This window comes from Ostrea edulis, chromosome 6 (genome assembly GCF_947568905.1).
Source record: "Ostrea edulis chromosome 6, xbOstEdul1.1, whole genome shotgun sequence".
Taxonomy (NCBI): domain Eukaryota; kingdom Metazoa; phylum Mollusca; class Bivalvia; order Ostreida; family Ostreidae; genus Ostrea; species Ostrea edulis.
In genome coordinates, this window is record NC_079169.1 from 23,175,355 (window position 1) to 23,192,792 (window position 17,438).

At 34.3% G+C, this 17,438-nt stretch overlaps 1 protein-coding gene across 1 annotated transcript; it reads right to left on the minus strand.

Annotated features, from left to right (window-relative positions):
- Nucleotides 1-6,185: 6,185 nt before the first annotated feature.
- On the minus strand, nt 6,186-13,764 carry LOC125683316 (homeobox protein Hox-A7-like). The gene is made up of 2 exons (XM_048924348.2): nt 12,351-13,764; nt 6,186-7,711 (listed from the first exon to the last, which is right to left on the minus strand). The coding sequence occupies exons 1-2, from the start codon at nt 12,892-12,894 to the stop codon at nt 7,419-7,421; spliced, it is 837 nt and encodes a 278-aa protein (XP_048780305.1). The 5' UTR covers nt 12,895-13,764; the 3' UTR covers nt 6,186-7,418.
- Between the last annotated feature and the right edge of the window lie 3,674 nt (nt 13,765-17,438).

Consider the following 17,438-nt stretch of genomic DNA (forward strand, 5'->3'; position numbering starts at 1 on the left):
CTGTACATTGAAACTCATGATAGTTAAATTTTAAACACATGAACGCCTAAAAGTTTCGTTTGGGCCAGGATGTCTCTATATACATGTACAACACAGCTTTGGTTCCTATCTAAATCTGTAGGGAATTTGATATTTCCATTTCTTTCTTTTTTTCACTTGACATTTTCATGAAGGTAAGGTATTGTATGTAGGTTGAAGGTGGGATGTTGGTGTTTAAAAACCGTCTAAAATTAAATTGTTCCTTTAAAAAGAATAGAGTTGGATTTTAAGCATTACGTGAACTTTGTTAAACAGCAGAGTGTGGGGTACGTTATTTCGCTTTCACATTAATTAAAGTCGGTTCACTGTGTTTGACCTGTGATTTTTCCACCTCGTAACCCGGTCTTTGAAATTGAACGAACACGCTAGGGTCAGAGAACATTAAAGAAAAGAAATCCAGTCTGGGCTTTCAATCAAAATCTCTATTAAAGGTACATAAGTCTAGGTTAAACGAAATTTATCTGCTCAGATAGATAATACCTGAATCATTGAAAATTACTTGTGACCTGATGGCGAAAACGCTCAATGTATGTTCTCATCTCTCGGATAATGCAGGTCAGTTTGGAAATAAATATACTGATGTTTGAAAATGTCTGCAATGTCGTATTGATAGATTTATAAATCACATTATCAAATCAAATTAAAATATGACGATTTGATTGGCTTACGATTGTCGATATCACACGAGGAATAGATACTTGGATACGATTATCTAATCGTCGCGCGGGTAATCGTCTGGACTCCTGTGATTGGCGGGATCAAAATCTCTTTACATCTCGCGATAACATTGTTGCACGAGACTTTGATGTTGACAGTCGAATTGTTTTTCATGGAAACAAATATGTTTTGGAGAATTTACTTTCCGCTGGTTGCCTGTTTGATGTATTGTGCGACTGAGAGCTTTTCTAGACAGCTGGGAAAAGTAATTTGCACGACCAAAGGAAATTGAGGGCTTAGTAATATTAGTTTCAGCTTATCAATAAAAAATAGTACAGATATTTAATCAGTTCAGATACACTAATAAATTGGAAATTTTAAAGACAGACGATTTATTGTTGTAAATTAAAAGTCTAAAGTGTAGGAAAGCTCTCCTTTTCATATCATGAAGCGAGAAGAGGAAGACGTACCTGTAGATATACGGTGATCTGTACGTCTGGTTTCAAGCGAAAAGTTCGAATGTTATGCGTACAAAATTTTTCTTCTTCTTTTAACAGATAAATTGATCTAAAGTATAAAAGTAATCATTGTATCTTAGAAGATTCAAAGTGTAAACCCTTCTGAAACATGTTCGTTTACAAAGCTTGTAAAGGAAGGTATCTTCAGAACGGAGACAGGCTGCTGACAAATAAGTTAATGTTACATAGGTTTAACAGTCTCGTTTAATTCAGCAATTCGCAAATTCTATGGTATAATAATATATATCATAATGATCTTATTTGCAAATATTACTTGCCTCTAGGTCTGACGTGTTTCATACCAATTTTTAGAATATTATTTACATACATGTACTGATTTTAATTACGGAGTTGTACCGTTTACCTGATCAACATATATGTTTTACATTGAGTTTAACCGGTCAACAGGGTATGCCTACTCCTCCTATGTACCTATTCCCACCTCTAGTGTGTTCAGAAGTCCATATTTGTCTTAATCTCAATTTTGAATTCTTTATAGGATTCAGGAGATTGATCACTGCTCGTTATCGCCACCTTTTTCGTTGTATTAAATCATAGTTCCACATCATTTATCATAATTATACCGTACACGTTGGATTGACACATGATCATCGACACGGTTTTAACTTTACCGAATTTCATCCAAATCTATTGCAAAAGATCCTGCCAAACACGAAATAAGACACCTATAAAAAGGCTATCTTCATTTTTATACAGATATGGCAGATTTGCTGAATACAGATGTTTTTTTAAATGTATAAAAATGCACAGAGATTTTAGTTTCCGGTCTATAAATTAAAAACCTCTTTTTATCTAATTTGAATTTTGAAAATAATTAGATGTCAAATTTCTCACCTGTAAAGAACATAACTTATTTAAGATTTTGGAAACCAAGTAGAATTTCTTAGTTTTGGGTGATTGGAAATATTCAATTTATCTACTTCTGCATACAATGTCTGTGTACTACGTGGTTTGTCTAGGAGAGTCTTCGAAGGTCGTCTCTAGAATATTTAGCTTTCTAAATTTGTTCAAAGTGTCACATTTCCATTTTTCTGACAGCCCAGCTGTGTTATGAGAATTTAGAAAACCTGCCCACATACGGTCTATCAATTTATTAATTAACAGTAAGTCGGTAAATGTAATCGCCATAGACACACTCAACGCGGAATTGTTCTCCAGGTATATATTAACATTTTCTGGACTGGTAAAGCACTGTGGTATAAATTACCGGTTAAATTTAAACTATTTACGTCATCACTGCCTGTTACATAATTATATTCATAATAAAAAGTCCTGTTACTTTGTCCTCACCAGAGTCCGCTAATATAAGGTGTCTCGGCAAAATAAAAAATCTGTCAAGTACACTGCCAAATTTGTCGACTTATTACTTTCCTATATTTCACTTGCGTTCATAACTGTATGAATAAAATTAACACTAGTTGTCTTGATTTTTTATGAACAACCGCAGATCTCAAGGACTATGTCATAAATTGTTAAAATTAATCAAAAATGGTGCTTGTGTTGTATTATTAGCTCGTATCGTGTATTAACATGCAGTTTATGACGCTGTGGCGTTATATATCACTACGATCAATATGCAGTAAGACAGAGCGAAGAATTGAAAACGTGAAAGCCATGTTATTTAACAAAAACATTACATAACGATATGAATAATTGAGTCTTGTAAATGTGGCAAATATATATCGTAACTAAAAACCTCTAGTATCATAAAATTCTTCATTACTGTCAAAAGTGATTTTAATGTCATTCGGTTAAACGTTAAACCTCTAAATCACAGAAGTCTACACCATTGCTTCGTCGTTTTGTTTACGACTGAACATTACTCAAGTCGCGTGGCCAATCCATTTTATCATGTTATCTTTTCAATCTACAGAACATAATCTTTAAACATTAGTGTAAATGTTTTTGTCCCCGAATTCCTGAAAATAATATTTAGTGGGGTATAATATACTCCAACAGACGTGCTTAACGATGACCACCGGCGGCCATAAAAACAACATAATTCTAAACCAGAAAACAAGTACGTAAATAATTTTTGTATCATTCAAATCTTTGACAAGGCTCTTAACATTTAGAGGGAATCTTTAATTATGAATTTACCACGATTTCCTCATACCGTTTTCTAAAAAAGGTATTTAACTAAACAATGCCTTTGTTCTTTCTGTTAGGGGAAATTGGTTTTGAACTTCGGATTCAATGACTGCGTATTTTGTATTTTACTCGTGTGTAATATCCCCCTTGCGCAATCGATTTTGCATTACTATAAATTGCAAACGATCTGGTATTCTAAATCTTAATTGAACAAACTTTTTCTTACATAATAAGCAATTTATGTAGCTTCGAATTGTTCATAATAAACATAAATAATTTTCATTGTACTTAGTTTATATCACGATCACAGAAACGCATCAATCTTCAGAAGCACTGCCCGGGCTTACAATGGTATCTTTTCCATAAAATTGTTTCCTGTCCCACCTAAAAATCTTTGATATGACAAAAAGGCGCGAAAACTAATTCTTCAAATTCTGTTAGAAAGTCATTTACCACCCTGTAACCTTCAGATTGGAGGACCTAATCTGGTATAGTTACCACAATACCAGATCAAAAGGGCCGACACTAGCTCTGAATGGGGGTCCTCAACATTCTATCTAACACATTAAACTTACAAATGGCCATTTAAACAAATGATAAATTGGCCACTAATCACTCAGGCCTATTGCCGGACATCCCCCGACCGATCTAAACATCTTAACTGGGTCATTTAACTTCGGACATTATATATTTAGGGTTTTCCGTTGGCCATCCCGGGTACAACAATAAAATTAAGTGATATTTGGTTTTCGTGTTAGATCATAATGTTGAACATAACCTTGTCTTTGAAACCCAGAATGGACAATGAATTAAATCTTCCATGTACAAAATTGCCTGGATATCTACCTTGTGTTTCAAATAAAAGCCAGTGGAACAAAATGCGTAATTTTAGGTAAAATGTATATTTAGGTATGTGAAAAATCTTTCTTAATCGGTGAAGCTTGTCCACGATAAAATCCAGTATTTCTTAATTATTCAAATGAACACAGACAGGTGACAAATTTCTCACCTTTAGTTTAAAAACTTTTCCGCCCGAACACCTTTGCCTAATTGTCAGTGTAGACGAGATGCATTATTCTAAAATATTAATTTATTCGTTCAAATAGAGTACAAAGATTTATGAGTTCAGAAAGCCCAGCTCAATAATAAACTCGGTATTTGCATCATATACACATTTAATAACATATAATTGATGTCTGAGGCGAATAAAAATATGGGATATGGATTTATGATCCTTTGGGATGCACTGATACTGTTAGGGGGCATGTCGATGGGATAGAAACAAAGGGAAAAAAATGTATATTGCATACGTCTTACTTTCTCTTCCAAGTGTTGTCTAGAGCTATAACACATCGTACATATATTGCACAGCTCACTATGGTCTTTGAGATTGATAATTTCTATTACATCATAGAGAAATATTAAAACCATGTATTGTGTGCAGCATATCCATCAGTCGTGCTTGAGGACGACAAATAACGCTTGTAATGAGCTTATTGAAAATCCAATCTTCAGCGTCATCGCTGCGATATGCATTCAAGGATTTGTGACTTTCTACGAAAGCTGAAACCTGAAGAAATCAGAAAGTTGATATTAAAAAATGACAAAACATAAATTGCACTTTTCCACACTTTGTAATAAATATCTTATGAACTGTTCACGCGGTGATGATAATTCTGGTACGGACCAACAGACAGCCACCTGTGGATGACATACAATACTCTGGGCTTCAAACAGAATTCTAAACTGGGAGAATCCGCGGTCTGAAACAGATCTCAGCCGGTTGCAGACGACAGTCCACGGGAGCGCAGGTACCCGAAGCTTAGGTCGTCTGCTGGTGGATTGGGGGGAAGGGTTGACTGTAATACCCTTCGTGCAGAAATCTAATCAGGGTCTGAATCAACAGCTTGGCTTTAGATCTTTCCAGATGGGAGAACCTTGTTCAAGTATCGTTCAGAAAATTCACGGATAGAACGCTGGGATTACCAGTGTGAAAACATATCCTTTCTGTATAAGAATATATAATCGTTTGAACTTTCATACAGTGCTAAAACCACCCGTAAACTACATCAACGAACAACGATCCTTAATTCGCAGTCAATTATGGAGACAACTTGGAAACAACTTCCATATAGACAAAGGAATATGCTTCCAGATGAATGGTTCTGGGTTTTTTTTAGAAGAAATTCTCATCCATATTTCCTGCTTAATTTTCCTACTAATTCATTATGTGCTGAGAAAAAAAAAAGTAAACCCGTTTTCACATCTGCTCTTCATTATCCAATGACTTTAGATGTTCTCTCTGATTAAGTTGACATAATTTGCATTTCAGCAATTCATAAAAATCTATATTTACCTTAATACGTGTTTTTTTTTTAAGGTTAAATTATTTCTTTGTTTTATGACACATTAAAAGAATTGTCTGTGAATGGTCTTGTCCTCATGATAGTTTCTACTTGGTACAGGATTAAGTGCTGATCAATGACCTGAGGTCCTTTGATCACGCATTCTGTTTCTAATATCTATTTTAATGCAATATAAGCCTATATAAATGGGGATACGATGCAAGTACTGTACAATAAATTCTGTAATTTATTCCGTCAGATTTACATAGGGACACAAACTGACGTATATTCTTAGCAACAGTAACTTCCAGTCCGTATGTACAGCGAGAAACAATTGAATTATCCTGTTATATAACAAAATTACAAGTATTAATATTTTGTAAATGTTTTCTCTTATAAATCCATCCTCGTTGCATTTAGTGAGTAAATTCTATCCAATGATAAAGTAGATCTTGCCCTCTTGGTTATTTTTGTCCATGTGATATTTGATGAGACAACAAAAAAAACATGGGTCTATTCTTTACAAAATTTTATTACATTTGAAATGCACCAATGAAATTGGCAGTACGTTTTATATATCAATGCAGGACAACTAAACGTCAACAAACAAATAGAAATAGAAAAAAATCTCTCTGATGCAAATAACAGTCTCGTTAGAACAGCACACCACAACATTAAAACGGGGAATCTTCTATTGCAACTTCCTTGACAAAATTTTGGCAGCAATTCACAAGACTGCAAAATTCATGCTTTGAGTGTTTACTAACTGAAAATACACGTGTGTGGAATGGTTTCCGTGTGTATTTATCTACAGATGCAGCGTTCCTATCAATCTTTAACAAAAGGAATCTTCGGAATAAATTTAGGGCGTGGACTTTGTATTGTAATAATGTGGCAAACTATGGCCCTGAGATGGAGTAATCTTTCTTTTTTTACAAAACAAAGTATTATAAAAGCGTTATGCATCACATATGTCTATACAATGGAAGAGAAAATTTGAGGTATTTTCTGTACGTATGTCTAACTACACAATTTCATAGAAGTCAGCAGATTTCTGGCCATAAGTACTAAGAATGCTGTACAAAAATATGGTGATCGTTGCCTAGGACTACTGTGATAATAATCATTTAACATTGGTTTACCCTCTATCAGAATATCCATGAATGTTGCGAAGATTTTACCCTTTGGTCACATTATCAATGATATAAAACATGTTTTTATAAATGTGGACATCATGAATTCTATCTATAACAGTTCAAGCGAATCAATATATATCACACCCTTTGATATAGAAGTAAACAATGTCCCATCACAGAGATAATAATTTCTGTTTACCGTGGGGACATGTTGTCCCGCAGTGGAAAAAACCCATGCCATCACGTATATATTCACAGGTCGCCATCTGCAGTCCTATTTCGACATAAAGGGCAGACAACACAGATACGGAACACGCACATAATCACCGTGGAAGGATCCTCCTGACTAGCAGACACACGGACACGGTTCTTCTTACGCCTTATGACCAAGCTTTTAACGTGATACGAGATCTAAGTTGTAATACCTCACACAATAGAAACAGAAAACATATAATATCTTTGGAATAAGTTAAAATTGCCATAATATTTCGAAATGTCCAAAATTATGGCAAGAGCTGACGAACCATTTACCCGTATAGCCTGAATAGAGATAGCCTAGCTCGTGTAATTGTCTGAAGCTTTCTCGTTGGTGTTCGGAGTAATTCGGGTGTTTACGGAGACTCGTCACTCGACAGTCCGTCACTCTTGTCGTCCTTCTTCTCTGGAGACAACAGACCGGAGGTATCATTGATCTCTTTTATAGCTTGTCTCTCTTTTTTAAGTTTCATTCGTCTGTTTTGAAACCAAATTTTAATCTGTCGTTCTGTTAAGCAAAGAGAATGTGCTACCTCAATTCGCCGCTTTCGCGTTAAATAATGATTGAACTGAAACTCCTTCTCCAGCTCCAGAGTCTGGTAGCGACTGTAGGTTTGGCGTCCACGTCTTCTGTGCGCGGAGTTGGGACCTGTAAAACACAAACATTGCATGTAATATTTGTATTCGCTTATTGATTAACTGACTGTAGCTTTTTGAGCAAATTTTGCTCGGAGTAGAACTAGGAGTCGATAAATCCGCATGCACCTGGTTACCCAATGCGCAATACAAAAAAGACGTGCTGCAAACACAGAGAATACAATATTCACGTGAAGCAGAGATGAAAGAGCAGATAAAACCGAACGCAGCGAAGGAGCCTTAATTAGTATTACGTTGCAAATGAAAGTTTGTTATTCGTAATAAGTGAGAAATATGAGAACTTTTTTGTTTTACTATTGTGAGATGCTGTATGTTTCCCTTGAGGCAAGACACAGCTACACGCGATCCTGTGCCTAAGGCATAGGTTTAATCCCTATCGGGATCTGAATAGGATGGGGGGAAAATGATAAAAAAAATTCTGATCATATTTATAAATATATAACCTCATAGGTTGGGATAAGTGACTTGCTAATGAAACACAGGACGTAATTGGGATTATGACAAGCACGGACACAAACTTTCATTTCACTGCAAAGTTCACTGAGGGAGAAACATTGGACGGAATTACAGCCTCCCGATGATGCAGAAGACGATAATAGTTCCGTGTTTTATTTCGTGGTTTTTAAATTGAACACAATCACCCTAAAATTACATCCACAGCTTCACTCGACTAGAACACGTAATAGAAAGATTGCAGACGTGAAATAGGCCGTGTATAAACATAGAAGATTTAATGGATCAATCTAGCAGTCTCCAATGGTCAGGTTTTCTGACTGTCGTAAACTTCTTTGCTTGTGGATTTAGATCCATTTCTTGTACTGGGGCAGGCCACTGGGACCAAAGATATAATGAAAAAGGAATTATCCCCGTATAAAATTCAGCACGTGCTTATTAACCTCGGGACTGATATCTTTTCTCTTTAATTATTAAATTCAATAATTCTACTTTTGATTTTTACGGACATGTGATGAAAGTAAAGTGTTGGCTGACTATGAATCGTCAGGCCTGATCTTCCATCACAACTCTGGTATTATGGAGGTCACATTTCTTGATGTTTGATTTCTACTTTAGTTACTTGTCTGTTTGGTAGATTTAGGCCGATCAGGTAGCAGCATAACACTCTCATCGCATAAACCATACCTGTTAACGACTACGGGGCAATTGATAAAATAGCTGATATCATTGTCTTTACGACCTTCTGTTGATTTACGTTATTAATATGTAATCCGATAAGTATGTGCTTCCGTTTAGAATTCTACCAAATAATAACACTAAATGTAAATGAAAATAGTCTCAAATGTCCAGCTCTATGGTCAATTAAAAGGATTAAAATATCGAATTTTACGGGTCTCTCCTCATATGCCATTTTCAAATTGTGTTTAACAGATCCATTGAGACGTTTGCACTTGATTCATAAAAAATGACTCCCGATATAGAGATGTATTTAGTCATCAGATTTCATCTGAACCGATGATACTTTTCTAAACACCTGGGGAAATAAATAAAAAGATAAACCACAAGGCCTATCTCAGAAGTTGCATAAACAACACCATGCGGCGACATATTGCTATCACAATCTCTCTCACACTGAAAAAAATCTACGAACATTTTCGACATTTTCTTATGAAATATTTCATGTAAATTGGTTTATGTTTGCAAAATGAATACATCACGTGTGCAAGGAAATGGGAGTACATAATAAATGTAATTTTTAAAGAGATAAAAAGCCAGTGCTCTGAGCATAAACAACTGGAATGTAATGCAACAAAATTGATATTACATGCTACAAAATGTGCACATGCAGTAACTGTATTAGCTAGACATACAATGTGTGAAGCACGACGTTCATGTGCTTGGTTTCTTTGTTTCCACATAAAGAAAGCGATCAACACACTGCGCGTAACTTAATCACAATTTAAGGTTTTATTGATGGTTTATTTCCATACAGTAACAATCTATGTTGCCTCGGGTGTGTAGAATTGACATTGACGAGCATTACTTTATGTACAGTTAATTCTAATTTTAAAACGAAAAAGCAGATCTTTAAGCTGTGTTATACAAAAAATTGGGAACAGGAGTCAGTAATATTTTTAAGCATCCAGTATGATGAATATGCAAATTGTGGTTGAAGACCACTAATCACGTGATAGTTTCTTAAATATTTAGCAACACCTGTGCCTGAAGTAGTATGTCTCTTTTGTAGGAAATGATTTATGTCATAGATACTAGATAATAATTTATGCATTCTTCATTAAAAAAACGTGATGAAAATTACTCTTGCTTAAAAAGTAAAGAAAGAAATGCTGAAATCGTCCTACACTCAACGTATCCATCAGATGATATTATTTAAGATGGTTTTTGTTAAATGAGATACTGATATTTTTTTTTATATATCTATATGTATCATTTACAAATAAAAATCTGTGTTTTTGTTATTTTTACATATTCATTTAACAAAATGTGCTTACTGTTCATTTCATTTAGGTTTCTTCTATTTCAGTGCAAATGTTATTTGCAGTTATTTGATAGCATGTAAGATGATTACGAAAATTTAAAAAATCCTGTTTTTTATATTTTGTGTAGAAAGTTATATCCATCACTAAACCTTTGAGTTCTTCATACATATATAAACATTTTGAAAAAAGAAAGGAATTCAATCACAATAATATATTTATCCAAGTCTTATGTAAAACAATAAATAAATAGATAAATGAACCAAAGGCATAGAATACTTTCATGTTCGTTAAGTATAATTTTTTATATAAAACATTTTAGAAGAGATTTGATAAATTCCGTACAAAACGTTTTCTAAAAGTAAACAAACATTTCTTGGGAAATTCTGATTGATTTCTTTTGTGTTCACCAGACTATGCTTCATCAATCTTTTTTAATTACTGCGTAGTTTGAGAGACTATAGAATAACTATCTCTTCACATATTAACTATGACTTAAAGTTTCCTAAATAGGTATGTAATGCGACATTTGTGAGAGTTGAAATGCGAGTTAGATTAATTTCTCTAATCATAAAATGAATAAAAGTTGACGAATTTCCACAGATAAAAAACATATAAATGTCAGCACTTACTGGGGCTGATAATTGTTATTTATTCACGGTTGTAAAAGGTATCTACCCCGGCTACAATATTTCAAGGAACACATTATTAAGTGAACTACATGAATTTATCAGGAATTGGGCATTGTATTTTGGGGATTTTCTGTGAATTAATAAAGATGATATGGGGTTTGTTATCTTTATGGTAGGATTAGGAAGCCACAGATTTGTTTGCATTGATTATCTACTATATTTGTTAATAGCAACTGGAGGAAGAAACACCGTCCATTTTGCTGTTTTATCAAGTAAGTGACCAGATAATTTACTGGAGGGATCTGAAAGCTTTTTATAGATAGAATTTCTTTAGTGGTCGTCGTATTTGATCATATTTCACATCCAATCAACGGAAAATATTTCATAAAAACTTGTTTTAATAGAAATTAAAAATTCCTTAAATTAAAAAAAAACCTTTTTTGTTTGAAGATTGAAAACGATTTTAATAAGAATGAACAAATCAAACAAAAATCTTTTCATTTCTTAGTATGAAATATTACATCAACGTGAGGTTTTAATAAAGCCGAAAAACCCGTATTTTGTAATATTTAACACTCAAACACAACGATGGGTATTTTCTTTGTTTTTCGGTTTATTTCTGTTGCTGTCAGTCAAGATCTTTATGAGGGATGAAAGTTTCACGAATAAAAAAAATCTTAAAATCTTTACACAGCAGAAAACGCGATAAATTTTATGGACAAATTTTGGTGTTTTGTATTAGTCAGAAAATTCTCGGCCATAAAATCCTGAAGGGTTTGGAGCCTGATGTGCTTGCTTTCCTTGCCTCCTCTTTGGTCTCAATTATGGAGCGCCTTAAATTACATTTGCAGATTTTTATAGGAATTTTATCAATATTTAATACATCTACGGTTTTAACACATCGGCCTGTTTGAATGCTTATTTTATGTTGTTTTGAGCAGGTTTGCGCTCTCACAGGGCCCAAGAAGGCAATGGTATTCCTCATATTGATAACTGTGAGTTATAACTTATTTTAGCGTTTTAGAAAATTTGTATTTATTTTTGTTTTTCAATAACTATTTGAATTCATGACAGCAAAAGATTGTAATCATTTATTATTCTACATCAATGTGATTTTTACCAGTTGCTAAAGAGCATTAACGACAACATTTTGGTGTAAAGGCTCTATTTGATAGCTAATAAATATTTTACCAATTATTCTTCTGCGTTACCAAGTCGTTGCACATTAAAAGCTGGGGGTGAAATGCTGAATGAATTTTAAACGGTTTATTTACATACTTTTTCACTTAATATTATCTTTATATTCAGAGGAATAATATTCTTACAATATGCATGTTGTTTACAAACAAGGTCGAGATAGATCTCTTTGTTTATGAGTGTGTTACTTTTTAAAATACAGAACCGAAACGGTGATCGAGTGCGTTTCACCCATCTGGGCTAGGCAAATAGAATGCTCATTTGTTTATCTAAAAAATGCAGTCAGATTTTGATTTTCAGACAAAACCGGATTAAATATTGTACATAAGAAATATATTTCAAAACTTACCAACTATTCCCATCCAGGGGTAAAACGGAGTAGGTTGTTCGCCGGAGTTTTGGTCCGACTTCATGTTCTTGTGTAACATCATGTTGCACGGATTATTGTTGTTCTCCACGGGGGAGTAGGGACTGGTACTATGGTGAAGCGAATCTGGAGATCCAGGCTGAACCCCGTGAGGAGGGGGACTCCAGTTATCGGTACTACAGGAGCTATATGACCTCGGTACATTGTTTTCCTCAGGTTGATGGGCCGGGGCAGGCTGGGGATAGTTCGAAATTCTTCCCGACCCTCCGCCTCCTCCCACCGACGCGCTCTCGCTGCTGGAGTTTTCCCGGGACGGAAAATGGGATTCCTGGTGAGGGTGATGAGAGGAAAATCCGTTGGAAAAACGATGATGATGTTCACTATTAAAGTTATTACTGTGATATGCAGATATTTGATCAGCAAAACGCGATAATAATCCAAAATTATTGGAATTGTATCCCACGTTATGCGGTATATTGTCTGTGGAATATTGTGCAAAAAACGAGGCTGGGTAGTAGGAGTTCATTTTAGAAGATATCTCGCTTTGATTGTTATTACTTCACACAACATGACCTATTCCATGTCGGTTGATTTGTGAGACTCCATAGTCAATGTCGGCCAAAATAAATCATTTGCATAGAAATTAGATCAAGAATGCCTCGACCAATCAAACAAAGCCTTACAAAAGCAGGTAGGCTGGCTGGTGATATGGCCAAATCACACCCTCTAGTGATTTCTACCTACGAGAAAAACACATTCCTATGCTAAAACACAATAAACTGAAATGGAATCGTATAATACGATACTCTTATATTTAATTACGGGACAAAAGACATCTTGAACCCTGAGAATAATCAGTCCAGAGCGTCGATTAGCGGCGCAAACGATCTTGTAAGATCCAATCTAAAGAATTATGACTGCTTTAAATGGCGAAAGAACTGTAAATGTTTCCAATATTTTCCACGTTATTTTCCTCCAGAGTGAAATATGTGTATTGGTGCTATCGCAAAAATAATACTGAAAGATAAATGTTACTAGCGTTCCCGCGCCAGACGCCGTGAGAATAGTAATTGTTCATTTACACGTAATGGAACCCTGTTAAATCAAAGACAAATCAAATAAACGCCTTTTAATTCCACAGATAATATTTTTATTTTAAATAATCTAGTAGGATTTCTTGAATGCCATTTTTCTCTCTCGTAAAATGCAGAATAAATTTTGTCAAGTAAACCTAATTGCACTTTTTAATTTCGAACTATCGGAACTATTACAGAAAAAAAACGCATAACTGATAATTTATAAAATTTGAAAAAAATATCATAATATGTGAAATATTTCATTCTGAAATTTATGGTGAAAATTGATAACTTAATATTAAAAATTGACATGGTGAATTGACATCTCAATCGGATATTTATTTATGGCCTTAATCCTTGTTTTTAAGGTGAAATGATTTGATATTTGTCGATAAAAGTTCTAAAAATGTAATCAGACATGGCGGGACACACACCGACAACTTATTGTGTAAAAGCTGAGAACTTTTCTGATGATATGTCTTATGGAAAGAGATAATGAATTTCGCCTTGGAGGGGATATATGGAGAAACAGTTCGTATTTGCCATTTTTATTGCGCTAGGTTATTTACGATTTCTTCTGGCCATGATACGAGCTGTGTCTTGTCATGTGACTAGTCTGCGGTCCCCAAATCGTCTCGTTTGGGGGTTGCAATAATGAAAATAAATCAGTAAAAATTCTATTTCTTCAAGAAAAGCGATCTAGAATGGTAGGGTAATATTACGCACGACTAAGGCTTTGTTGTCACCTGTCCCAGCATTGCCATGGTAAACCTAAGACAAACCTTCATTTCAATACATTTGTATGCTGCATAAATCATACTCTATTGACATGAAAAGTTTGCGTCCATTAATCTATATTTTTGTAATTTTACTGGAACTCCATACACGACTGTTCGTCTTGCAATATTCCTCCAACCATTTGTATAATATTAATGAAAAAATTTCATACAAACAAAAACATCGATTGATCACATAGGTACTTTTATCTTTCATCGCTTGTATGTATTCAGTCTTGTGATTTGAAATTGACATATTTATGATTGAAAGCCTGAAATTTCAATGACGAGAAATATAAATCTATTGATTTTCATATTTCATCACACTGCATAAAAAGTATCCGGACCTATCAGAATACATGTGTGGGTTTCCTATTCCGGTTCAAAATTCTGATAATGTAATTATTTGTGATGGAGCCTATCAGTGTCCATTGCCGGTTCAGCTTTTCGAAAGGAATATTGCTCCGTCAGTAAATAGCCTGTCCAAGAACAGTCCGAGGGATCCTGCCATAAATAACGAAATCAAATTTCCGAGCCCTGTCTCAGCCTACATTAGCTGTACACTAATGTCTCCGGGGAACACTGGTCTGACCGGGTAAAACCACACAATTCGATTTTCTCTACATAAGACTTATGACTAAGTTTGTATGAAGTGACCACTAAGTGATTAGTCGAGCCCTTTATTGATTCCGACTATCTCTGGGAAATTAGACTTTAGGCCCTGCCAAATATAAATGGGGAGATTCACTGGAGTACCGGTGTTTCCATTACTTTATCATGGGATCCAACTAAACACCTGTAATTATTTTAGCATCAGATAATGCACATGTATGCTAGGGTGTAGTAAAGAACTTAAGAGGAAATTTACCAACGATTTAATGTATTCCCGCACGGATTTGTACGAAACGTCCCTAGTCCACAGTCCTGATATTCTTCTGTTAGCATGCAATGTATTATATATTACAGCACGGTTTAGTTTTAATTTACTTTATTAATTTTGATTATTTTATTTACCTTTTTAATGCCCTGCTTGTAATAATTATAGGCATGAACTTCTTCATAATATAAATGCAATGATGTCAGATACACGCGTTGCTAATAATCTATTATTATTTGGAAAATCTTATATTGATTTTGACACAAATAAGATACTGTTTGAACCTGCGCACAAATTCCTTGCACTTATCAAAAGACTTAGGTAATCTTCAAATATATTAAATGTACATGTATACCATATATTTTAAAGAATGTATTTAAACGGCACCATCAAAACTATATTTATACACTGTACTTGTATAATACACTAAATTGTACTTTGTGTAAATATTATACAGCTGTTAATTTTTTCTTATACATGTAGACTCCAAATTAATTATACAATTTTGTACATATCCTATCAACCGAGAGATGGCTCATCAAGTCTAAGTCAGCTGCTCAATCCCATCAATTTATTGAATAAATATTATTTTAAATTAAATATTAGCATGTGCTGTATGTATTGTATATTACAGCACACTTTAGTTTTATTTTACATCAGGAATTTTGATTTTCTTTATTTGAAGACAAATGAGAGAGAGAGAGGGAGTGAGAGAGAGAATTTGTGGGGTGAAGGGTGAGAAATTCCCTTCCGGTGATGCAAGATGCAAAAGCACGCTCACCGTCAACAACATTAACCTTCCAAGGTGAGAATCAAACGAAAAATGACACTCCTGTTGATTACAAAAAGCTCGAGATCATACAAGTTTAATGACATATTTAGATACTGTATAATTTTACTCTGCATATACATGTGGAATCACGTACGATATTTTCTATCTGCTGGAAATATCCAAAAATATACACCAGGAAAAAACATTACAGACTTATATTTCTGTTAATGCAAATACATCTACCAAAAAACATCGAACGTATTTGAATAGTGAATAGTATTAAGTAGTGATTTTCATTTGTCAATTCCTCATTCATAAATTGTTAAGTTGGAATTTGCGGCTTTATTTACATGTAACAAATAGCATCCCAATACATTAAGGGCTAATGACTGAAGTTATGGTGTTTTGCCAAAGCAACCGAAACCAAACTATAAAAATAAGAGAATGTTCCGAAACAGATGCGCTAGCTTGTCACCATATCTATTTTAATGAGCAAATGTATTTTGATTTATATGCAGATTATTAGACAAGGCCGTGGTGGGGGAGGTACCTTCAGCTATTTACCATTCTATTTTGCATAGAAAAGTAAACAATAAAAGTCAGAGAACTTAGCGAGTGAAAGCACATCTCGGGCTTCTGTCTAATTACGAATTTGGATAACACATTCTTGGTTGACTTTTACGACTCGTTAAATAGAATCCATCTTAAACTGTCAAGGAAGAAATAATATAGTTTTGATTTTGATTTCAAAATACGTGGAACATTCTGATGTATTCAAACGCTAACTATGTCATTGTTTGCTTTAGAGTATATCACTTTAAAGGCAAATTCTAAAGTGTGAAATTAACCTTGCCTTTGGCAGTTACACCGCTATTAAATGTTGATATTGGCCCGAGTTTTAGATTTGATATTAGATAAACATGTAAACAAGGATGCCGATAAAGAAACATCAAATGTAATTGGTCTGTAATCTGTTAAACATAAGTAACATACATTAAGTAAGTAGTCATTATTTCCCTAACAGTTCATCTTCAAATTTTAGCTCTTTTAATGCTATTCTGAAATTAATTGTTATAGGAGTTTATCATAATCCTAAACGTCCCTCAGCTATTATCTTACAGACAGAACGAAATATACTTGTAAATAATCATAAATCTGTTAATATTTCATCAACATGCTATGACTTTAAGAATATGTATCAATTGAAAATTAATAAATATTTCTTGTAAAAGAATGTCGGAAAGCCGTATAAACGTGTACATTCCATATTATGTATTCCCAGAATTGAAAAATAGTAATGAGTCTCGATATAGTTTTGGTCAGATGAGGAGATCTACTTTATAGTCATTCTTATGAGCTGACACGTGCAAAGCAATTCATAAGGACGCTGTGTAGATCGACCGTCTTTCTGAAGACTCGCGCCACTCTATAGATCCTAGTTATGTATCTTATACTAGAATAATAAAAAAAAACTTTTCTCCATGAATACACTTATATAGACTCTAGTCACGTACGGGAAGTTAAAATGAGAGAGAGAGAGAGAGAGAGAGAGAGAGAGAGAGAGAGAGA